Raw genomic sequence first — 23,296 nt, forward strand, 5'->3', positions numbered from 1 at the left:
AGAGTTTCCATCAGCTAATTCAATACTGTCTAGCAGGACAAGTGCACCTGCAGAGTTGAGTCTTTTTTCGACCGCAGACAAGACGTGGTCACCCCATGAAACGTCAAATGAGTTGCCATGCGCGCGCGGCTTTGCTCGCGACTCTTGACTGCTTTAACGGAGTGAACGCGCACGATGCACATGCATGGACTCCGCATGCCTTTGCGTCTCGCAACGCTCGGCAGCAAACGTCACAAGACGCTGACGACGACTTAGGTTTCCTTCCCCTGTCTCATAGGTTCAGCACTTAAGAACGCGCATGGGGAATGAGCCTCGCGTTACCGCTTCCAACGTTTCCTCCACTCCAGGCGCAGACGCGAATTCACAGCTCCCTCAGTTCCTTCAGCTTGTGCAGCGCCATGAAGAGCATCATGCACCCTGTGCTGGTAATCCGTCCGTGCAAGGCGAGCCAGACCGCTTCGTCAGGAGTGATTTCGTGGACGGGGAGAATGATTTCGTCTTCGTCGAGAGGGCGAGGATCCGAAACTTTCTGCGCATCTTTCACGATGTAAGGCAAGAACTTCTGGCCTGTGTACTTTGCTCCCGGGAGCGACCGATCTGGCGAATCCATTACGGGGATCAGCGTCCCGCCGCGCTGCGCAAACAGCAGGCAAACAGGGGGAAACGGCTTCCAGAAGGAAACAGAGAAGAGGCTCACGAGGCCTTGGTGATGCCTCCACAGACGACGCAGAAAAGAGCTGGACGAACGGGAGCAAGCGAAAGAGAGGAGACAGAGGGAGAAAGAGATGGACGACAGGGAGCCAGCGAAAGAGAGATGAGGGAGCGAGACTTGATCAACGGTCTGCAGTTCACGAGCGACGCGCGTGGCTGAGGCAGCGTTTGAAAAAGACAAAGAAAAAATGGTCACAAAGACAGACAGAAACGGTAGACTCACCAGGTGCGCTTCTTCTTCAGTCTCACATCGCACGCAGTCCTCAACGCTCGCATGCTTCTCCTCGTACAGCCCAGCCACGAGAGTGTACATGCCTCTCTCGTTTACACCTGGACAATACTCCTGCAAACGAAAAAACGGAAAGGGAAGTCGAACACTCAAAAAAGCGAAAGCAGACTTCCCTCGCAAGCCCTGACGCCCACCTCTTTTGATCGCGTGACCTCCCTCACGTTCTTCCTTCCTTTTCCTACTCTTTTGCTCCTCTCTCTGACGAGTTCTTTCTCCCTCTTGTCCTCGTCTTCTCCATTTCGGTTCGTCGGCGCTTTTCCGCTGGTGTTTTTCTGTGCAGCTTCAGCGAGTGTGTTCTCTCACTGAGGGGGGTTCTTCTCCTTCAATGTCGCCCTCCTCCGGCGGCTTGTCTTTCTACTTTGAAACACAGCTTTGTGTCTCGCATGCGTTCGCTCTCTCCTGCAAAGAGTCCCCGCCTGTCTTGCTTTCCACGGCAGAGAGCTGCCACACCCAAGAAGGTGCACCGATTCTTCTTCTCTTTCTCTACCTTGAGGAGCGTCATAGTTTTTGTTTTGGAACACCAAGGAAGGACGAGGACGGCGGGCGGCGCATCTGTGACGTCAAAGGTCACTGGTTGGCCGTTCGGGAACTGCACCTGCCGCTTGATCACTGAGAGGGAAAACGGCGACACACGAAGAAAGAAGAAGACATAAAATCGGGATGTGACCAGGGCGTAAAAACTGCCGAGGCACAGAAAGCCGCAGCGCGGAATGCAATGGAAGCGGAAGAGAGGCCGACACAAGAAAAAGCAGGGCAGAAGAAAGGAGGAAACGCGAGACACGGATCAGAAGCCTTGAGAAACGACGGAGCGAAGGGCCAGAAGAAGAAGAGACGAACGAGAAAAAACAGGAAGACGAAGAAGAAGGAAGGAGAAAGAAGGGAGGGAGAGGAAGAAGAAGGCAGACAGACAGACGAAGGAAAAGAAAAGGCAGAGAAGGGAGCAAAGGGAGGATCGGCAGCTTGAGCAGAAGGAAGTGAAAGAGAAGAAACACTCGACGCGAGAAAAAAACGCGTACCATTTCTCCAGCCTCGATAGACAACTCTTTCAGATAAAATGGGCAAGCCACCCCCGCCTGAAAGAAGCTCTGCGAGGCGGGCGGCGGAGGGGATCTTCGGCAGCGGCATGGGGTGTGGGTGAACGACGTCCAGACCGAGAGAAAACGCGACTTCCACGAAGCGAGGGAGGGAGAAGAAAAGATCGAACGCGGCGACAGACGGACACAAAGAGAAGCGACGGAAAGAGACAGAAAGACGCGAGGACGACGAGGAAGGGAAGAGAGAACAGACGGAAAACGCAGTGACGAAGAACAGAGGGTGAAGAACAGAGGGAAGAGAGGAAAGAGAAAGAGGGAGATGAAGAGTAGCGGGCAACAACGAAGCAGCCTCGAAGACGAGAAAGGGCATGACAGAAGTTGAAAAACAAGACGCCTCCCTTAACGGACTGTCTCTTCTTCAGTCTCCGCGACTTCTTTCTTCCCCGGCCACCCAGTTCGATCCTTTCCTGGCCCTTTCTCGATTGCTCTGCAAAATGCAGAGAAAAGGTGAGAGAACAAAGTTCACGCAGCTGAGAGAAGATCCTTTTTCGTGGCTCTTGCAGAGAGCGCAGAAGGCTCTCCCTGGTCTCGCCTGTCAGTACACCAGCACACACCTGCGAGAGCGAGACAGGGCCAGCCTCTCTGTTTCAGGAGAAAGAGAGGAAGAAGAAGAACGGGGAGGAGAAGAGCGCATCTGTCTTTCTTTCGTTCTCCCCTGTGCACGGTTGAGTTCTGCGCAGAAAGAATCCGACGGTTGCTCTGAGGAACCGCGGAGTGTCTTGGTGAGTCAAGCGGGGGAACGCGGCAGAGAGGCACCTGGGTGCTTTTTACACACTCACCGAGTGCGGTGTACCTGCACCGCAGCGGAGGAGAAAGAACTGGATAAGGACGAGACACTCAGCTTTTCGTGTCTTTCGTGTGTGGCTTTTTGGGCGGGAAGAAAGTCCTGCAGACCAGCGAAGTCCCGGAAAGGGCAGAGCAGGAAAAGCCGCCGACAAGAAGCGCGTTGCCCCTGCATGCAAGACGAGGAGTAGCTTGCTTTCTTCGCAGACGCTCTGGCTGGGCGCTGCAGATGAACCTGGGTGCGATGCCTTGCGTTTTCCGTCTGTTGCAGGGGCTAGAGGTTCGTCAGTGTGAAATTCAGCTGTGTGTCGATGGCGAATTTGAAGATAAGCTGTCGTGTGTCTGACTGTCCGCGGTACCCGGCGAAACGCGTTCCTGCGTCTGCCAGGGTGTGTGTACACCCGAAGGGGGGTTAGCGTTTTCGTCACCGCCGTCGCCTAGCAAACAATCTGTGACTGAGTTTTCCTCGCTCTCGCAAGTCTTTCTGTCTCGAGAAAGGGGACGTAGGAGAGCGAGTCGAAGAAGTTGTGCCTTTGCATCTCCGGCGTCTTCGAGGCTTCGCGAAGAAGCGAATCCGTCTGTGAAGCAGAGCTTGTCATCTCGTCCCCGTCTTACTCCTCAGAGCCTCTCGTGTCTTTTCTTCTTCTTTCTTGCCTCTTCTTCACAGAGATACACAGGTACGGGAGGGATGCACGCAAGTGCCTAAGGCTGAGTGATTGCAGAGGCTTCTTTTACCTTATATCGGCCTCTGCCTCTCTCGAATGCGTTCCCCTCCGAAGCCTGCAGTGTACAGACACCTTGTCAGGTCTGGGAATCTGCCTTCCGTCTCCTTCTCTCCACCGCTCGAGCCTTCTCAGCTAAGAAGAAGAATAACTCCATGTGCGTGAAAGCTTGTTTTTTCGGGGCTTCTCTCTTGATCGTCTGAACCTTCGAGGGAGGAAACAACGTGGACCTAAATCTAGGAACTCCGACGAGTTTCTCCGGTGCATGCACCCAGCAGGTGTATCAAATACTGTCTCTGCAGGTGACCGTCTCTTGCTCCGTTTGCGTCTGCGACTTTCTCCGCGTGACTGTCTGTTTCAAGCACACGGGCCTCGCGGAAGACACAGAAGCGGCGAAGGCTCTCGGCCTCTCTCGCCTCGCTGGCTTCCCGCCGTTCGTCTCCTTCTGCTGGAGCGCCTGCGTCTTTGAACTCGCTCGTTGAGGTGTGCATACACTGCACACCACGGGTGTTGGGTGTCTGCGAGCCAGAAGGGAATCTCGGCCCGTCTTCTCTCGCGTGTCTTCTGGACGAGTGCTGCGGCTGCATGATGTCGTGGAAAGCAGCAGTGTTTCTACGTGCAGTGAGTGGGGACTGCTCTTCCAGAACAAGCCGAAATCATGGAGACGCAAGCAGCTTCTCTTCAGTCTCCTCTTGCGCTCGCCACGCAGAAAGCCGAAGCGCAGACAGTGCGAAACGCGTCCGCGGGAGCCGACGCCTCAGATCCGCGCAGCCAGCCGTCAAGTGTACATACACCCGGCGAAGAGGGGTGGTGTGAAGGCGCCTCCGCCTCTCTCGGCGACCGTCCAGCGAAGGCTTCTGCAGCAAGAAACGGGAAGAGTGTCCGCTTTTCTTCTTCGAGCGACAGAGAGACGTCTCCTGTCGTTTCTCTTGATACCGCGACTTCCGCTGAGGACATCCACAGGCGCCAGAGTCACCGAAGTCAAGACCGAGGAGAGGCAAACGAGAAACGCCCCTGCGGAGCGTCCGCCTCTTCCTTAGCACCCTCCTGTCCAGGCGAAGAACCTCGAGACAGCGAACGTGGAGACATAGGACGCCGAGACGAAGAACTTGGAAACGAAGGAGGTGAAGGTGCATGGGTTTCAGGAGGAGACGATGGAGGCGGGAGGAAGAGAGTTGTTCTGCGCGAGAGAGCAGGGCCTCTCTCTGTGTGCCTGCCGAGAAGTCCGGAAGAGCGAATCAACGCGCTGTTGAGTCTGTCTCTGGACGAAGCCGCAGCGGCGATGAACGCGGACGCCCGGCGTCTTCGAAACGGCAGAGGCACAGCGCGAGCTATTCGCCAAATCACACCACATGGAGAAGACGCAGAGGTTGCAGGAGGCATTTCGAACTCTCGCAGTGTTCTGGGGCAAAGTCTGAGCGCAGGGTTGAGGCGACCGCGGATTCGAGTTGCCACGAGAGAGAATCGACATGAAGAAATACACGATGAAGGAGACGAAACGCTCGACGAAGCAGAAGAGGATGACGCTGACATCGCCCCGTGGCTGCGAGCTTTCAGAAAAACGCTTCTCCTTCCTCTCAGTGTTGGAACGCGTGGATGGAAATGCCTTGACCGCGTCGAAGTTGGCGAACCCGTAAGCCTTGCCTCCTCTCAACTAAATCCTATTTCCACGCAAAAAATATTATGTATGTATGTATATCGCTGAATATATAATCGCACGCATGTGCAGAGCCGATCGAGACGAGATAGACTGGATCGACAGCTTTGCATGCAGGCATACGTGCATACATATATACATGTATGCTTTTGCACAATTCGTAGCCTCGTAAGCCTTGCGTCGTGGCTCTCCACTAAATCGCACATACACATTTATTTTTAAAGAGATAAACATATCTGTATACAGAAATGATAGGTCCAATCCACTGGGTAGATAGACGTGCATAAATATATATCTATATATATATCTATCTATATATATATATGTTGAATATGCGAACGGATCGACATGTGCATTTCTTTTTTTCTAACATGTGTTTTCACTTACGATGCACGGCTTTCCTTCTCTCTCGCTCTCCCTGTTCCCGTCGTCGCGTGTCTCGCTCTGTCACCGCTTTTTCTTTTCTGCGACACTGTACAAGGACGCATCACCCTTCGGCCAATCGTTCGCCATTCGTCGCTTCTGTTTCTCCTTTGAGAACCACCGTAATGCTCGACTTTCTGGGTGGAGACTGCTCCGTTTCTGTCGCTCTGGACATCTCTTTCGCTTCTTATCTTCTCGCGCAGCTCGCGGACGCAGCCTTGCTGGCCTTCGCGGGCTCGCGCGGCTTGTCAGAGACAGACATACGTCTGCTCTTCGAGCCGTTCCACCCCACAGCGGTGCTGCAGCTGGTCCCTCCTCCCTTCTTCCTCGTGCTCTTCCCCTCCGCTGCGGCGGCGCATGCGGCGCTGCACCAACGCGGCGAAAACTGCATGCATCTGCTTTCCGCGGGAGCAGAGCAGCTCCGACGGCTCCAGGCAGAGGCCGTCGCCTCGCGGGCCGCAGCCAGGCGCCGCCTCACAGGGAGGCGGCGCATGCGTGACAAGAAGTTCGTTCAAGAGAGAAAAGGAGGTGACGGCCGAGGGAAGCCTGGAGAGCGAGGCAACGAGGCCACCGGGGGGGGACTGCGAGCAGAGGGAAAAGAAGAGGAGGAAGAAGGGATGACTGTTGACATGCAGATGGAAAAGGAGACAGGGACAGCGGAGGAAAATGACGAGAATGAGGAGATGGAGGAAGGCGAGGTTGAAGACGAAGAAGAAGAAGGGCAGAAAGAAACAGCAGTGGATGAAGCAGATCTTCCAGAGGTATTTTGGCTACTGGGAGATGTCGAAACACACGTGGGCTCGAAAGCAACAGAAGAATTCAAACGACAAGCTGAGTGCTGGAGACGGTGAGATCCTGATATCTGTCATGCTACTCTCTTCTCTCCTCTGTTCTCGCTTCTGTCTGTTCTCCTCCTTCCTGTGTTTCCTTCTCGTTTCTCCCATTCTCTCTTGTCTCCTGTTCCCTCTTTTGTCTCTTCACTTTTCTGTTCTCTCATCTCTGTTGCGGCGCGTTTTTCTCCGTCTTTCAGTTTCTACGGAGACTCCAGTTGTCTCCTCTGTCTCCTGCCCAGAGCGTCGTGGATCGACCATTGTCCCTTCGTGTCTGTTTGACTGTTTCTTTCTTTCTGCTCCTTCCTTCTAGAACGCTGCCGATTCTGCCTGTTTCGTCGCCGCGGACTGCAACGCGTCTGCTGCTCCGGGTGGCGACAGCGCAGGAACTGGAGCGCTGCGCCCAAGCTCTGTCGTACGCTGCTGTTTTTTCGAGTCCCAGTGCTCTCCCGTCTCGCCCGTTTCACAGAGACTCGCCGACGCAGAATTACAGGCAACTTCCGACCAGCGCCCCGGCAGAAGCAAACACACTCAGCCTCTCGGCTCTTCCTGGCCTCTCTCCCGCCTCCATGCACGAGGGAGAAAACGGGAACGGAACGCCGCGCTTCTGCCGTTCGACTCCGAGCTGGACTTCCAACTTGTCTGCCGACGCTGTCGGAAAAACGCTAAGGAAGGAAAGGCGAGAGAAGGGAAGGGAGCCGGAGACAAAAATCGCCCGCGACGCCAGAGGACACCCACGCCTCAATGCAGGCCGAGACTTCGAGGAAGAAAACGACCGAACGAGAGGAAGGAAAAACCTCGAAGAAGCCGAACTTCAACGCGACCAAAAACTCTTGACAGTAAGATATTTATATATGCATATATATATATATATATATATATTTCTAGTAAGGTGCGTGTGTGTAAGAGGGCAAAGGCGTAACTGACGAGCGCATAGACGTGTATATGCACGCACCCATATATATATATATATATATATATGTGATGGATATATACGGATATGTGTTGCACAAGACTCGGCAGCACATGAAAACGTAGGTTGAATAGTGATCTGAAAGCCTGTTTTCTAGGTGTTCTTGTCGCCTTCTCGAACCCTGCGTTCTTCTGTGTTCAGCCTGTGTACACGCTTCTCAGTCGCCCACTTGCCGCACTGATGCACGCATCTTCTCTTGGGGTGTACAGACACTTGGCGGCGATTTTCGGTCGCGCGTTCTTCACCAGCGGGGCGGCCCGGACCTCGGCAAGGAGTCTGCGGGCGTCTGTCAGCCTTCCGTGTGAGCGTTTCGCTGGATTTTTGCTTGGACAAGAGTGTTTTCAGCGGGTGCACGGGAAACTGCCGTCGCTGGCGTTGCCTCCCCCTGCTGCAGCCGTTCATTTGTGCGGGCTTCGGCTGTAGGGTCTCTGCGTCCACGTGGATCTGATGCAGGCCACAATATCTACAGACGTCTTAGACTCTGAGACGGGAATGCACACAGTCGAGATCTCTGTAGCGCAGGCTCGCGGTAAACGTAGAAGCGGCTTACTGATGCAGAACTTTGGGAAGAGTTGCGTCGTTTGGGTGACCGGCGAATCGATGAAGTTCGAACGCCTCGCTCAATGCATGCGCGGATGCCCGCAGATCTCTTCTGTCACCCTCGAGGTCTCGCGGGGGGCTCAAGAGACTTTGCTTCTCGGGCTCCTCACCTGTTTTCACAAGGTGGAAGGATCCTTATGTCGCTGGTCTCATGCTTCCGGTTATCTTTAGCTCAACTGTAGAAGTCCAGCAAGCATCTCAGATCGACATCTGAATAGATCTTGTACATACTCCTGGACACGTTTATATGTTGGCGTGTATTGTGTGGACGCATGCAGCCATGTGTGTAGCAAGGCATGTAAATACATACGTATATATATATATATATATACGTAGTTGTATATGTTTTGATGTATGGAGAGCGTGAGTGTGCTTTTTACTGAATAGGATTCCATTGGTGAAGAACGGACACTGGAGTTGTCTGTGGCTGCTGTCCACCATCACGCCAGTCGACTGCTGAAGACAGGTGTCAAGGCGCGACTGCATGTGTGTGGATGTTGGGTTTAAACTGTGTCGCATGCAGAGACAAGTGCGGCAAGGCAGCATCTTCGGAAGCGGATCGGGAAAGAAGTCTGTGGAGCAAGAGATTGAAAGAGAGAGGCGGGCGTTCCCATGGCTTGCTCAGCCGTTTCAAAAACGTCTCTTCACCTCGACCGGCAGAGTCCGCGATTCGCCGGGTTTCACCATTCTCTCATTTTCTGCTAACGGACGGCAGGGAACGATCCGTTCCGCGTTCCGCTTCGCGTTTCTCGCCTCGGTTTTCTCCTGGAGTTTCGCGTCGCGTTGCTTCGGCGAGTCGAAGAACAGACGCGAGAGCAGACAAGTCGCAGTTCGCGGAGATCCGCAGCGGCTCTCACTGGGGGGGCAGAGAAGGTGACTCAGACAGAGGAAGAAGGTAGGGTGCGAACGGCGGTTTTCGAGCTCCCAGTTTTGCCACATGAGGCGTCCCCTCTCGAAATGGCCAAGTCGTGGAATAGGGTTCCGATCATTTCAAGCGAAGGGCCTAAGTTGTGGAGAGAAAGGGAAGAAAATCGCAAAAGGAGACAGTCCGCGTGTTGCAGCCCACATAGAAAGAAATTCGGTATTTTCCACCTAGAAAAAGTCTGTTCTGTCTGTCTCGTATGAGTGTCTCAACAAAAGACGGGTGTGGACACGCAAATGCGTTCGAATTTCCAATCTGCGCACATATATGTGTATATATATATATACACGTATATACATATATATGCACATATTTGCATATATATATATATATATATATATATGAGGGTTGTCGTCACTACGTTTGGTGTGTCTGTGCAGACCTATGCGTTTACGTGAGTGATAGAGGGCGAGTGTGGCTCTGTCCAGAGAAACGCTTTTGTCGTGACCGCTGTGTTTTCAGACGAAGTCGTAGCCGTGGTGACGAACAACGGGGAAGAAGACTCCCTGTGGAGAGGTCGCGAAGGTTTTTCGCGCGAAGTCGTTCCCGAGACCACGCCCGCCTCTCATCCCCCGACAGGAGCTCGTCCCGAGTGCGTAGTTCCTCAAGAAGGAAAGCCATCTGGAGAGGGCAGTCTCGCGAAAAGATCTATGAATCAAGGAAGCGAAACCTTTCTGCAGCGTCGAACACAGTCAACGAATGGCGACGGAAGCATTTCCGTTCCAAGCAGAGTGACTGAAGATGAACTGTAGAGCTCGCCTGCTTCTGCATTTCCGACGAAGAGACCATTCTTTTTCGGCGTGGCTGGTGTTTCGATGCATGAGGAGAGGGGTGCAGAGTTTCTGGGCGAAGGCGACGCAGAATCGTCCGACACGCGACCTGGGGGTTGTGGAACGAGTAATCCCTTGATCGGCGCGCCTGTGATTTTTCTAATCCGGGACGGTCTTTTAGGCGGGAACGACTCCACTGAAGATCGACACCTGCGGGTTCTCGTTCTTCACTGCAAGAGTCAAGACGTTTTCAAGAGCTGCTGTGTTGCGGCGTGCATGCGTCACGGGAAAAGCATTGCAGACTGGAAAGGTCTCCTTTTTGATTCGTTTTTTCGGTGGAGACAGTGTCACTTGTTGCAGAGACTTGACAGCTTTCTGTACAACTAGTTTTATGTGCCGGCTTCGAAAAAGGGCATAAAGTGGTTTGACTCATATACGAGGAGAGAAGGCGACGTCGTGCTGTGGTAAAAATGATCCAGGGGGCTCTGTTCGCCCTTTGGGAGGCCGAGACGCGTTCTGCACGTGGTCCTGCGTAGGTCGCGTGTGAGAGGATGAATCGAATTAAGTATGGGAGAGTTTCAGCGTTCGTCGTTAAACGATGAGTAGAAAAAACAACGTTAAGCGCCCGTTTCCAGCCTCGTCAGAAATGTGCCTCAGCTGCATGCAGCGGGAATGTGGAAGCGCGCAACCAGTGGCGGTTTCATAGATGCGAAGAGTCCACACAAACTGCATTTTACATCTACATTTGACGAAGAGCAGTATGGATGATCCTCGTTTGATTCTACCTGTGAATTCTCGACCGGTAGCAAGGGTCGCGTGGGGAGACACCCTGTAATAGTTCGGATACTGCGTTCGACCCAAGCGATGAGAGACAGGCAAACGACGGATCGCAGCTCAGCAAACGCGAAGACAAGAAACCGAGTATCGACTCAGATGGACAGAACACGTAACTGATCCTTGTGCTATTTGTCTTAGTTGAGTCTTCAGATTAAGCGATACTAACGTTTTTCGGAACTAAAGTCAGCAGGCTCGAAGGGAATGTGTGCAGCCAGCCTGGCTCATTAAACCGGCCTGGATTCGTAGACGAAACCTCAATGGTAAGATTGACTTTCTTCCGGGAAGCGTCCACCTGACGCCTGGTGTATGTACACCCCATCGCGGCGTCTCACTGGCACCGAGTTTCGGTGATGTCTGCAAGAAGAACGCGTATGCCGGAGAGAGATCCTGGGCTTTTCGAATCGCCAGAGTTGGCAAGTGTGTAGACTGAGCTTCTTCGAGGTCGAACCGTATCGGATTTGCGCCCCGACAAATATGCTGAATTCTTACCTTGGCTCGTGAGCTGCGGTCCGCCGTGTAAGGCAGTAGTCTCCGACGAGAAAAAGCGAGGCACATCGACGCGGGAGAAACCTGATTCCTGACCTGGCAAGCCGCGTTCTTGGGTATGTTTTTATCGGGTTTAGTGGCTTAGCATGCTTGTGAATGCAGGACATCATCCCGCAAGGGGATCTTTTCCAGAGGTTTACCAAGGGCACACCGCTGCCTCATCTGCACGGTCAGTGCACAACGAGGCGCCATTGCTCGTGTTTGAGTCGAGGCAGCGCTGTGCGTGTTTCGTCTCTATTTCCCAATTCGGACGCCCAACTTTTTCTCGCGAAATACCCCTCAATTGTGTTTGCTCAACGCCCTCCCACAACTTCTCTTTGCGTACCGACAGTTCCTCAGAGCAACTTTTTCTGCGGGCAGTAGAGACGTACGGCCTGCAACTCGTGGACTTGCACAAGCAAAGGGCCCGGTAAAGAACAGGTTCAGCATTCCTCTTGTGGGGCAACAGGCGAGACCACTGCTTGCGTACGTTTGTCCTTGTTCCGCAATTTCCCTCCATCGTCTAGAAGCGCATGCTTCGGCTCAACTCAAAAAACCGGTCTGGCCGACCTCACCTTTCTGCAAGGGAAATAAACTCAAACTTGGAGACGCAGCGGAGCCCCTCCGTCCAGCGCGCAGGCGTCTCTCAGCGAGGGGGGCGGAGATTTCCTCTGCGCTTTGACTTCTCCCGCGACCTGAGGCGGTTGAGGAAAGAGTTCTCCGCTCTGGAGAAGCCGCTGTCGGCGGTCTTTTTGAAGAGTCTTTGGGACGCGGAGAGCTTCCCAGACAACGTTCACTACCAAGTGTGGAGATTCTTCAGCCCCTGAGCTCCGGAGAGCACGCTTTTTCGTTGAGCAGTTGCCGACCGACAGAGGACGAGCATCTGGATCCCGGTTCGCCCCCTGCATCTAGTGGTGTGGAAGCATCTACGTTTTCTGGAAGGAACTTGAATTGCTTTCTGTTTCTACGTTTTTAACCGTCTGGAGCAATTTGCTCCTGCGACTATTAATACCTCGCGGGACGCACGAGAGCTGCCGCCGCCGTGTTGGTGTTGGGAGTGTCGCCCTTGCGAGACGAAGCGCGTTCGTGCTCTTGTAACGCATTGTTTTTTTTAAGTTTCATTGGCTGTTGTCCAAGTCCTCTGACGCACTGAAGATCGCTTCCCCGTTTTCTCCAGAGCTCTTTTCCACCGAGTGCTGGTGGCCAGCAGTCCTGTCTCTCCTGTCTCCTCTCCTGTTTCTCCCCCCACGTCCCCCGCGTGAGGAAGTCTTTGTTTTGAGTCGGCCTATTCCTCCACGAATTCTCACACTGACGCTTTGCCGACATGCGAGTGCACCTAAACGTGTTGGAATTCAGCATCGTACGACGGTAAGGATTTACCACCTAAAGTATGTTCTCGGCATTTCCAGTTCTTTCAGAAGTGAAACGTGGGCGCGCTCCGCGGGACTCGTCTGTTTTCCGCCGTGTCATCCTCGACCTTCTTTCCACGTTGTGTTCCCGCTTGAACTCCCGCTTTTTCACAGAAGGACGCTGTTTGAGTAACGCGGCTTCGTCCACACTTTTTTGCCGTCCACCCCAGCCGCACAGTGTGTTCGAGCGCTAGCGGGCCGAGAGACCCCTCGTCTCTCCTCACACATTTACCCTCAATCCCAGGCGTTTTGCCCTGAACCCCTTTTCACCGCGATGGACGGCCACGGTTCGCCGGCGCTGCGACGCGAGTCGAACTTTTTCACCTCCGCCCATGTGCCGAGGGTCCACTGTCACGACAGCGCAGGCGTGTTTGAACAGGCGGTCGGCCCCCCAGCTCTCCCGCAGGCGGATTCCCCCGTCGTGTGTTTGCCCGTCGCTCCTGAGGAAGTCCAGAGAATGGAAGGCGTATGTCAGTCGCCGCCTGTGAGGCCGATGCATCCGCGTTTGCCGGGGAACAAATTCAGGGGGCTGCGAGCGACAGACCCCACGCATGCAGGAAGCTCGCCGTCAGCTGTGAGGCCGCCGACGGCTTCTCTGGGGGTGCTGGACGCGGCCGCCGTGCCCGTCGCTCCTCGCCGCGCGGTGCGAGTGTCCGGCAGCGCGAAGGGTGTCGTAAGCCGCGACGTCGCGGCAGAAAGTGGGCGGACGTCGAGCGCGCTCGCAGGCGGGGTCATTCCGTCCATCAAGTCTCTCTTTGCGTTCGGCACTACCGCAGCCAGCGCGCTGCCGAGATCCAAAGAGGCCGCGCCTGCAGCCGAGAAGCCCAGAGCTGCGGGTCCCCGCGAGGCGCTGCGGATCTACCGGCGCGGCCCGCCAGGTGTACGTACGCCCCACGAACCGCTGGGGTACGCCGGGGCAGGCGTCCCGAGTCTGTCTCGCGGCCAGCTCGCCTTCAGCCATCTGGTGCAGCAGGCGAACACGCCGGCAGGCGCTCAGCTGCCGTGTCTCCTCACGGCCTCTCGCGGCGCGCTTGCGGAGAGCCAGTTGCGCCAGGGGGCGAAAATCGATGTGAACGGAGGCTCCAGCTGGGTCGACTCGGCAGGAAACTTATGGGCAGTCCCCCTCGTGATGGAGACTTCGCCGGCTGCGCAGCGCCCGCACGACTCACGGGCGGGGCGAATGGCGAGCTCAAAAAGAGTGAGTTTTGCGTCTGGGGTCGAGAAGCGATCGCCTTCTTCGCTGATTCACGCGGCGAGTCTGAGGGCCGCGACGCCTGCCCTGGCTGCCGGCACTCTCCCGGCGGGACGCGACGCCTCGCAGATGCCTGAGGCTCAAACTGCGGGCGCTGCGGCGGTCGCGGCGCCTGGCCTCCACGCGCTTCAAGGCGTGGCGCACAGACGCGAAGTTCTGAAGGTCGCGGCTGAGCAGAGCAAGCCAGAAGGACCTCAGGGTGCTCGACCAGGAGGCGTGGCTGTTGCGCATGCAGTTGCGAGTCAGCCTAGAGAGGCACAGATGGCGGCAAGAGTTCAGGGCCTCGAGGCTGCAGCCGGGCCAGAGACCGGGCACATCGTCGGCGGAGGTGAAAGCCACGTTTTGCTCGAGTTCGGGCAGGCGTATCCGGACGGTGTCTTGAAGGCGTGCAAGAAGATCGTCGAAGTGAATCCGGACACAAACCGTGTCGAGACTCGGCTGGTCCACAAACTCATGATTCACGAGAGTCCCGACGTCTTCATCATGCCCGAGCTTCTCACCCCCGCGACATGCGACAAACTCGTCAAGATGTGCCAAGGTCGCTGGCAACCAAGCAAAACCAGTCGAGGACCTCTGCATGCACTCCCGGTGAGTGCGGCCGCAAGTCTGCTTCTCCACTCCTTTATCGAGTCGCTTGGTGTCAGTCTCCTTTGTCAAGGCTTTTCGTTCCAATCCTTCGCCAGGTCGTCTCTTTATATGGGTTTATCAGGGCCTGTGTTTCTTCCCCTTTATCGAGTCGTTTGTTTCTGTTATCTTCGCCTCACCCTTCACTTCTGTGCGTGCGTGCTGGAACAGTCGTGTTCTCTGTGTCCACTCTGATTTCTCGACAGTCTGAAGTCGGGCTACGACAACAAACGGGACGTGACAGAAACAGTATGAGTGGGGCATGAACTGCACGTAATGCAAATTACAGCTATATCATGAGTGGATTTTTAACGCAAATCGTGCGTAAAGCAAGTGCATAATGCAATTTATAGATAATGCAAGATGCTCAAAACGCACCTGGCAGATTGCATCCGCTTTCAGGCCCGCATCTTTTCGGGCTTGGAAAGGTCGTGGATTCTGTTTTGTCTCGGCTGACGTGTCTTTGTTGTGTTCTTTGGTTTTTTTCGCGTGAAAACCGGGCGTTCCCCTACCCCTTTGTTGTCGGAGTGGTCAACGTTGTCGCCACTTCCAGATTCATAAGGCGCGGTGCATCCGTACCTGCAGGGTTAGGGATTGGCAGAAAACCATCTGAATGTTGCAAGTTCGTTTGTGCTTTCAGGCCGTCAAGATACGAGGGAGAGCCTTCTTCGTTCCTGCCCGTGGTCAGCAGCAGCTGGCGTCTGGCAGGATGAGGGCAGGGACCGTGTGTTGAGTAGCGCAGAACGCATGCGTGTAGTTTCCGGTCCAGTGGCTTGTCCTGTTTCTTCAGTGAGAAGTCGTTCTTGAGCGCGTGCGTTGACGTTGCGATGATGCGTATTTGGTTTGCAGAATGAATATTCTTCCGGAGAGAGTTTGTCCCGGACAAGCATGTCGGTGCGCCTCGCTCCTGGGGAGACTCCTGAAGTGGAAAATTTGGAGAACATCGTGGCCGCTTTCGCAGAAATGCCCATCAGCCACCTCGAGCCGCTCGTCGTGGTCAAGTACGAGGAAGGCGAGTTCTTCAAGCAACACCACGACGGCCACTTCCGTCGCACAACCATCCTGGTCTACCTAAATGGTACGTCGGAAAGATCCATGCGCACGTCACTGAAGCAAAAATAACAACTTTATTCATATTTTTGTATGTATTTGGTCAGACAAACATATCAACACGTTTTGATTTCTAAGTGATTTGTTTGAGGACCTGAATCTTCTCAGTCCTCTTAGGAAAGAAAAATACGTGTATTCCCTCTCCGTGATGTTCAGCTGTGGGTGCTCAGAAGAAGACCCCGGAGTGGGAATGTGACGAGTCAGTATTCACCAGGAGCGTGTCGCTTTTCTTTCAGTGTTTCTACGTGACCGTCAAAGGTGTCTGTACAGCGCGAAGGTTCCCACAACTCGTGTGGTTCGTTTTATTCGCTACATCTGCGACTGTCCACGCCTGCGCATGCAGACGTGGCCCACGGAGGCGAGACCGAGTTTCCGCATCTGGGTCTGAAGCTGTCGCCGACGAAGGGCTCCGCAGTGATGTGGCGGAACGTCTTTGAGTCGAATCAAATTGACCCGCGAGTCCTCCATGCAGGGCTGCCGACGCTGGCGGGGCAGAAGTACGTGATCAACTGTTTTTTCAACCAGCGTCCGGTGCGCTTTGCTTCTCCGACGGAAGGCGCAGTCAATGGCAGTCTTCCGCAGTTGCCTAAGTCAGAGCCGCGAGGCCCGGCGTCTCCCACGGGACTTCTTGCCTCGCCCTCCGTGGCTGCTGCGCCTGTGGATCAGCAGAACCGACCCCGCCCAAATCTGGCAGCGTCTGCCGCCGTACCCCAGGCGATTCGGCCGGGACAAAGTCCGATCGTGGAATGTGCGAGAACGATCTCAGCTCCGCGCGCTCCTCAGGTGCACGCGCTCTCCTCTGCGGATCTCCAGAACTCCCAGGTCTCCGTGCAGCGCATGCAAGCCGCTGTCCAGAGAGCCTCCACGTCAGTCACGTACACTTCGGGTGGAGGCAACTGCGCCGCCGTGACAGCTGGCCCTCGTCTGGCTGGCGTGCCCACGACTGGGGCCTGTGCCACAAATAGAGCTCACACGCTACGTGTGATTCCTGAGATGCCCCAGTACCCTCTGGGAGAACCTTGTCAAGTGCCTCACCCTGGCTTCATGCATCCAGGGCGTGCAGGGAAGTCTGCTCAGTATGGGCACCAACTGCCACACTACGGCGCGGCGTTGCCGCACGCGCCAGGGTACGTGTCTGTGGGTGGATCGATGGGAATGCATGCAGGCTCTCAGTGGGGAGGCACGGTGGGCGGGAATCACACAGCCAATTTCGCGCAAATGGGAGCTGCGATGGCAGGACCGATGGGAGGGATGATGGGAGGGAACGCAGGAGCAAATTTTTTCTCCAGTGCACCTGCTTTTATGATGGTTTTCGGCCCAAATGGCGTGCCGCAGATGAAACCGTTGACGCAGGAGCAGGTGGATGACGGCGTAGGGAAGTATCTGATTATGGAAGCCATGCAAAACATGAAACCCCCCGTCCCGCCAACTTCTGCGGAAAGGCGGTACTGACTTTGCTGGGGGCTGTAGCGCTGGTGAAAAGAGGAACAAACAGGAGCTCTCATACTAGAAAGCTCACCTCAAAATAGTACTTTTGTGTGAGGAGCAGGAAACGCGTTGTCTACAGAAAGCACGCGAATGCTCATTTGCGACCGGGTGATGCGGTGAACGCCGCAGAGCCAGCGACAGCGAACTGCATTCCGCAAAAACGATTGTGTTTCTCCTTTCAAGTAGGGTGTGGCGGTCCGACAGTTCGCAGAGCGCAAGTACGATGAAGTTACGTGAGCACCGTTGACTTTGAGCTTCAAAGGAGGGGCACACGGTTTGTCTTTTGTGGAGAAGATGTAAAGATTTGTTTTGTCCGTGTGACTGTGTGAAATGCCATTGCACACTGGTGAGCAGACTCTTGTGTCGCCGCTTTGTGGAAATTGATAGTGAAATATCCCGTAGAATCGTTTTGTGGGTGTGCGCATGTTTGATAGTATGTGTTGTATCAGTCCTGAAATGTGTGGTTAACAGAAAACGCCAGCCACACGATTGACCAAGTAGGACAGATAAACCGTTAGACTAACAATCAGAAAGGAAACTCCCACAGGGCATGGAAAAGAGTGTTGCTCAATTCCGCGTAACGCAGAGGCTGGAGTACAGGTGTCTGCGGTCGAACTCAAAAGTTAAAGACGAAACTAATTACGTGTTTGTGTCATACGCTCAAATTCTTCGACTGCCAGCATTGGTCACAGTAGCGGACATCCTGCCAAAAGGCATTTTCGGTAAGAGGTCGTCAGGAAGAATAGGTTTCGAACATGGGAGAACTTGTTTCGCGCGATAATGTAGCACGTGATGTTCGTTTGGGGGTACTTTTTCCCGTGCAGTCAACAGGGGAGAGCTTGGGGTTCGCTCCCAGCAGCAGACGGTACTGGTTCCAAAGGGGGCGATAGCGGACACGAATTGCCCCGAGCGGGAAAACATGAGTTAATAACGAATCGAAGACACGGTACGAACTTGTGGAATTCGTGCTCTGTGATTTCGAGACCCTGTATGAAGTATGGGTGCAACTGCCTTCGATTAACAAGCGGTGAAAACTCCACAGGCACAAGCCAACGTCAGTTCATCTATATGGGAACGCAATTGGCGGCAGCTCCCTTTCAGAATTAGCGATAGCGTATAGCGGAAGAGATGATGAAGACAACACAAGGTTAAATCGTAACAGTACGGATCAAGCATTGCCTGGAGGGGTTAGTAGAGGAGACCAGACTAACCCAGCTATGCAGGTAGATTCATTCCAATGGGCAAACCAATGGCTGAACTTTCCGCGAAAACAGAGAATCAGGGAAATGAATCCGATTAGAAGGAATGGAGTGGACTAAAAGCGTTCGGACATTGCTAGTAGCGAACGTGCTTATCGCAGTATTCTTCAGGGTCGGATGAGTTAATTTGGAACACACGGAAGAATCAGACATGCGAACGTTTCAGTTTGTGAAGCAGAACGCTGTTACACTCATCGCAGAGAGACCATGTAGAGAAGAGAGGCAAATTGACCAGCGGGGCGGTTGCTTTCGCGGATTCTGAGCTGAAACGGAATACAGGGATCACAATTCAATGTAAATCGATGCCAGTCTCCATCGTAGGACACGAGGAATGCAAAGTCCTAGTACACAGACAGATGAAGATGACGTGGGGAAGTGGCACAGGGAAGTGCAGGCTTCCATCGGCCTGGCTTCGACGGTATTTGCTGTGCGCTCTTCGATATTGGATAGCGGCAGCAATGAGGGGTTTCAGCGAAGCAGGAACTGCAGCAAAAACATAAACCGACAACAGAACGCCATATTTAGTCACGGGTCACTGTAATGTGAACTAGAGAGATAGACTACACAAGGATGAGCGATGCCTTCCAGATCGTTTGATCCTACGGGCTGTTCCTCGTCGACACACATCTAGGAGTACTTCGTTTGGGAATGCCACCCAAAGTACGAACAGTTACAAAATATAATTTCTCTCATGAGGATATCCTACACGACGTTTCATGCTTCTATTAGAAAGAATGTATAAACATGTTGTGGTCTACAGCTCCCACAGAACAGACGCTGCAAGGATCGGAAATTCAGCTGGTAGCGTTCGCCACTACAGGCGTGGGAACGAGTGATTAAACATGCTCGATCGAAAGAGTTGTAAATCAAAACCGAATTCGCAGGGTGCGATTCCTCGGAATGCCGTAAGCTGCCAGCGTTGTCCTCTAGCTTTCCACTGTCCAGAGAATGAAATGGAGTAGCGAACAGGTTCGATTAGAACTCCGGCCAGCTTCCGGGAAAGCCGGCAGACACGGCACAGAAAAAAAGTAAATCTCTCAGATGCCTGAGCAGTCATCGTGACTTGCCGAATTCAGGGTTGAGCAGTCCGCGCTTACTCTTTCCTTGTAGAAATTACGGCGGTGTGAGGAACTGCAGTTCCGTCCTCAATCGCATACAGATCTGGCTGGCTTTGAATGGTATTCCACATTGAAGAACTACGATGATGTCCGGAACCACGCCGCGGATACGCTGCTGCGGCTGTTTGCACTGCACTCTGCGTAGCAGGTTCACCGGTCTTACACCAGATCACTGTTGCTCCTGAGCTTGAGCGAAGGGCTCGACGTCCACGGTGAGAAGAATCAGGACTATAGACAGTGTTAGCTCCGACACACCGTGCGTGACAACTGGCAGAATGTGGCCGACCGAAAGCGGTTGATCTCTGTTCATGAGCGATATCCGACTGTGCTCTTTCAGTGCGAGGACTAGTCAAAATGAGATGGGCTGGGATCTCCACCTTTTCCTTGGCCATGCAAAAGGAACGGAGTAGTGGTGTATCAGTGTTACTACATGTGTTCCCTCTGGAACACGTATGGGAACATCGGTTATGGAAGCTGCATCGCAATGGCTTAACCGACCGCCTTGTTCCGGTCGGCGAAGCTGGAAACGGCGAAACACGGAAGTGGCTAGTATCTGGTTGTGTATGAAGCTGTTCTCTTGCATATTTGCACGGAGGTACGACATAATCGATATCTTCCAAAATTTGCTGTACAGCTGCAGAAGGTAGTGGAGATATCGCTGGCAAAAATGTGGTTCTGTTCTGTCCCATGTTGGACGCGAAAACCTCAAGCGACCGTCCTGTCTGAGTGCCCTTATGCCGCGCGAGGTCAGGCTGCAACACAGGCAGGAGGCAACAGGAAATTTAGTATGTTGAGGAACGGGTACTGAAAAAGCACATTTCTTCCCCCATTCTTCCGTATGCAAGCATTCACACAGAAACACTGCCTATATTCCGTGGCAGTGTGTCCGATGTATAGTGAACCAAGCCGACTGTCTCAGATAATTTCCTTCTATCAGTTAAGACGACACAGGGTGAATATGTGTAGACAGAAATACCCACGCACAAATGTGCAGATAGTTTCAATGCGACTAAAGCATCTGTGGCTGATCGCGGAGCGTACCGGCGTCATTGTGGATGACTCCTTCAGCCTAAAACCGCTCCACTGGGCTGCTGTGTAGAGCTGGTAGCCCCCTCCGACTCTCTGCACAAGGACATCGTTCGTCTTTCGGCCGCCGGAACTGCGGCTCCGGAGGTACGGTCTTTTGTTCCCTCGTGCCACCATACTTTTCGCTATAATGCTGTCAGGTCCCCGGTCCGCTGCACATGTTCACAGCACCAAAGAAAGCAGTAGAACGATGCACAGCGTTCGTATGGCAAATCTTTCAACAACTGCATCAGTTGGATAATGCGTAGAGTGGGAACTGAGGACGTGGGAGAAAGTACTAATGGCCTTTTGGCGCGAGCTCGCTTCTCTCTGTGTGCCGGTTTGCGCTTTTTCATCTCTGTTTTGTCTGTGGTGGCACTTCTTATACTTCGAATCCCGGAAGAGAGCCCGACTTGGCCCCGCTCTGTAGCGCTCCGCGTGCCTGGCCGGTTAGCAGTTTCCCGAGCTTCGGATTGAGCTTTTGCCGTAAGCACCAAGAAGGTGTCGCTTGATCCGAACTGTTCTTGGCACCCCTGGACAGACTTCATTGTATCTCTCTCAGCCATTCTGCAGAACTCTGTCGTGACCTCTGAGAACTCAGTCATACAGATAATTCAGGACCTAGGTGAAGGCTCTTACTCGAGCGCGGCGAACCATCAGTGTGTGGAAGACAACACCTGTACGGCTTTGAAGAAGTCAAGGGCCAGAAAAGCGACTGAGGGGTGCAAAAACAAAACCTACAGACCTCGTCCTAAGAGATGCTTCCCAATGATGGCCTTTACCTGGCGGATGGTATTCCACATGATGCCCCGGTGGTCGAAATGAACAGCATTCATCCCATCCGTTGTCAGACATCACGGTCTGACAATACGAAGAGGGTTGTTCCTGGAACTCCTGCGTCAACACCAGTGGAGTCGAGAAGGAGTCAGTCTCTTAGTAGTGGAGAAACTCCACAGAATACTACCCGTATTCTGGATCGTCACTCAGCCGTGAATCCAGGTCTACAGTTTTGGTGCAGGCGAACGCACGAGAAGGTAGGAACTGCGCCTGAAACCAATCTCATGGAGTTTTTGAAGGAGATGATTCTTCCCTCATATGGTTTGCCGATGTGTCAAAAGCACCATTCGAATTACAAGATTCAGGAGCCTGAGTAGATTTTAACAACCCAGAGCAGCATAGTGCTTTAGCACGACAAGCACACTCGATGTGCAGCGCTATACCTGAGCTACCCGGCTTTTCGAAATGGTATGTGCAGCAGCGTTAGAGTCACGCCTTCGCAGTAGGGCTGTCGTCATATTTGTCATCGGGCTGTCTCCGACTGTCGTCCACTTTCCTTCACGTTCTTCATGCACTGACGTTGCGGGTAGCTGTTTGCGTGTTCCGCCGATCAGAGGAGCCCAAATGTACCCGCGGTACTGCTCGTGTGTCTCCGTCGTCCAGTTAGATGGTTCTCCAGATGGCTCGAGGCACCTAGACGATCACGTGGGTACATCAGAAAACAACGATGTGATGTGGCAGTGCTTCATGGCTCTCTTAGTAATATCCGTTTAGATTAGCCTTAGTCCAGCATTCAAGCGCTCGGGAACTAGTCCAGCGCTGGAGGACTGCAGCTCGTGATGTTGTTTTGTGTAAGCGACCAGATGACAGGAACTGCTCAGAACGAAAAGCTCACCATTGCAATGCATCTCTCATATTCGTGCTTTTAAGAGTTCTCTTGCTGGCAATTATTCGTCGTCTTGTTGAGTCCCAGCGGCTAGGTTTTATTGTAGGGTACTTGACGCGATCCATTGTCTTCAGTCTCTTTTCCCTAGCCGAACAGATATTAGCGTACTTCGTCTAAATGTAGTCTGTTCTTTGGACGGTCTAGAGAGTGCTGCGGCGTTCGGCTTCCACGTGTCTTGTATAGCCTGGCCGGAGGAAAGGCAGGTGTGGCAAAATGGTGTCATGAGATTTTAGGACGGCAGAAACACCTGGCTGTCGCGCGTGAAAGCTACCCAGAAAGCGCGGAGAGTGTCTCCGTTAAAGTGGCATAGCAAACTAAGTCACACTATGCGAAAGCAATGTCCCTCGTAGGGCTGCATGCAAAACGAATCCAGATTTCTGGTGGAGGGCTATTCGGTGGCACGGGACGTAATCATGTTAATCTGCACCAACAGGGAACAACCATCAAGCCTTTTCGAATATAAGGGTAGCAATAAGCGAAAATGTGCCAAAGATAGGCCACATTAGGCGCTAAAATAACTCTGCCGAAGTACACTCAACCATAGTGTTGCAAAACCGGTCTTCAGCATTCGTGATCAATCAAGCTGCAACCTACGCCTAGGGGAGCTCTAGATATATACTTTCCTACATAGGAACCCTTCAGGCATTTGCAGGTCATTACTAACCTGAATCGACAAAACTATTTCCGTGGTATGATACTGCAGCCGCGCGTACGTTCTTTGGACGTTGACCTGTTGCGAGGCAACATACAACACTTGGGTACGTCTCACGTGTAGATTATGTTGCGCTTTCGTATGGTTCGACACACCGCACGTTCTTAAACATAAACCATGGGTCTGCACCGTTTGGTACACAGGGCATTTGAGGCAGACTTTCATGCAACGAACAACCTGAATCACACGGTAAAACAACGAACTCCGGCACACTCTCAAAACCCTAGAGTTTGAAGCAGTCGTGTTGGAGTATTGCCTGGACTGGTCTAAGAAATGGCTCCGGTGAGTAGTGCACGCCGTACGACGTTTTAAATTACCATCTATGGAAACCAGGGATGGTACATAAGAACCATGCATAGAAAATTAGTGGGCGCGTTCGGCTGAGCGAACGCCAGTTCGT

General features: G+C 53.4%; 5 protein-coding genes across 5 annotated transcripts; 2 read left to right on the forward strand and 3 right to left on the reverse strand.

The window, feature by feature from the left end:
* Nucleotides 1–2,942, reverse strand: TGME49_290900 (hydrolase, NUDIX family protein). Its single transcript, XM_002368433.2, has 4 exons — nt 2,017–2,942; nt 1,488–1,609; nt 935–1,054; nt 1–634 (listed from the first exon to the last, which is right to left on the reverse strand). The coding sequence occupies exons 1-4, from the start codon at nt 2,402–2,404 to the stop codon at nt 362–364; spliced, it is 903 nt and encodes a 300-aa protein (XP_002368474.1). The 5' UTR covers nt 2,405–2,942; the 3' UTR covers nt 1–361.
* Nucleotides 2,943–3,173: 231 nt separating this feature from the next.
* On the forward strand, nt 3,174–10,665 carry TGME49_290910 (hypothetical protein). The gene is made up of 6 exons (XM_018782124.1): nt 3,174–5,232; nt 5,883–6,526; nt 6,823–7,348; nt 7,692–7,783; nt 8,606–8,977; nt 9,467–10,665. Exons 1-6 carry the CDS (start codon nt 4,258–4,260, stop codon nt 9,741–9,743), a joined length of 2,886 nt encoding a protein of 961 aa, XP_018636448.1. The 5' UTR covers nt 3,174–4,257; the 3' UTR covers nt 9,744–10,665.
* On the forward strand, nt 10,575–18,059 carry TGME49_290920 (oxidoreductase, 2OG-Fe(II) oxygenase family protein). Its single transcript, XM_002368435.2, has 3 exons — nt 10,575–14,385; nt 15,271–15,499; nt 15,875–18,059. The coding sequence occupies exons 1-3, from the start codon at nt 12,820–12,822 to the stop codon at nt 16,981–16,983; spliced, it is 2,904 nt and encodes a 967-aa protein (XP_002368476.1). The 5' UTR covers nt 10,575–12,819; the 3' UTR covers nt 16,984–18,059.
* Nucleotides 18,060–19,443: 1,384 nt separating this feature from the next.
* Nucleotides 19,444–21,809, reverse strand: TGME49_290923 (hypothetical protein). Its single transcript, XM_018782125.1, has 3 exons — nt 21,203–21,809; nt 21,101–21,146; nt 19,444–21,050 (listed from the first exon to the last, which is right to left on the reverse strand). The coding sequence occupies exons 1-3, from the start codon at nt 21,314–21,316 to the stop codon at nt 20,608–20,610; spliced, it is 603 nt and encodes a 200-aa protein (XP_018636449.1). The 5' UTR covers nt 21,317–21,809; the 3' UTR covers nt 19,444–20,607.
* On the reverse strand, nt 21,748–23,260 carry TGME49_290925 (hypothetical protein). Its single transcript, XM_018782126.1, has 3 exons — nt 22,849–23,260; nt 22,293–22,791; nt 21,748–21,931 (listed from the first exon to the last, which is right to left on the reverse strand). The coding sequence occupies exons 1-2, from the start codon at nt 23,251–23,253 to the stop codon at nt 22,759–22,761; spliced, it is 438 nt and encodes a 145-aa protein (XP_018636450.1). The 5' UTR covers nt 23,254–23,260; the 3' UTR covers nt 21,748–21,931; nt 22,293–22,758.
* Nucleotides 23,261–23,296: the final 36 nt, after the last annotated feature.

This window comes from Toxoplasma gondii, chromosome IX (genome assembly GCF_000006565.2).
Source record: "Toxoplasma gondii ME49 chromosome IX, whole genome shotgun sequence".
NCBI classification, from domain to species: Eukaryota; Apicomplexa; class Conoidasida; order Eucoccidiorida; family Sarcocystidae; genus Toxoplasma; species Toxoplasma gondii.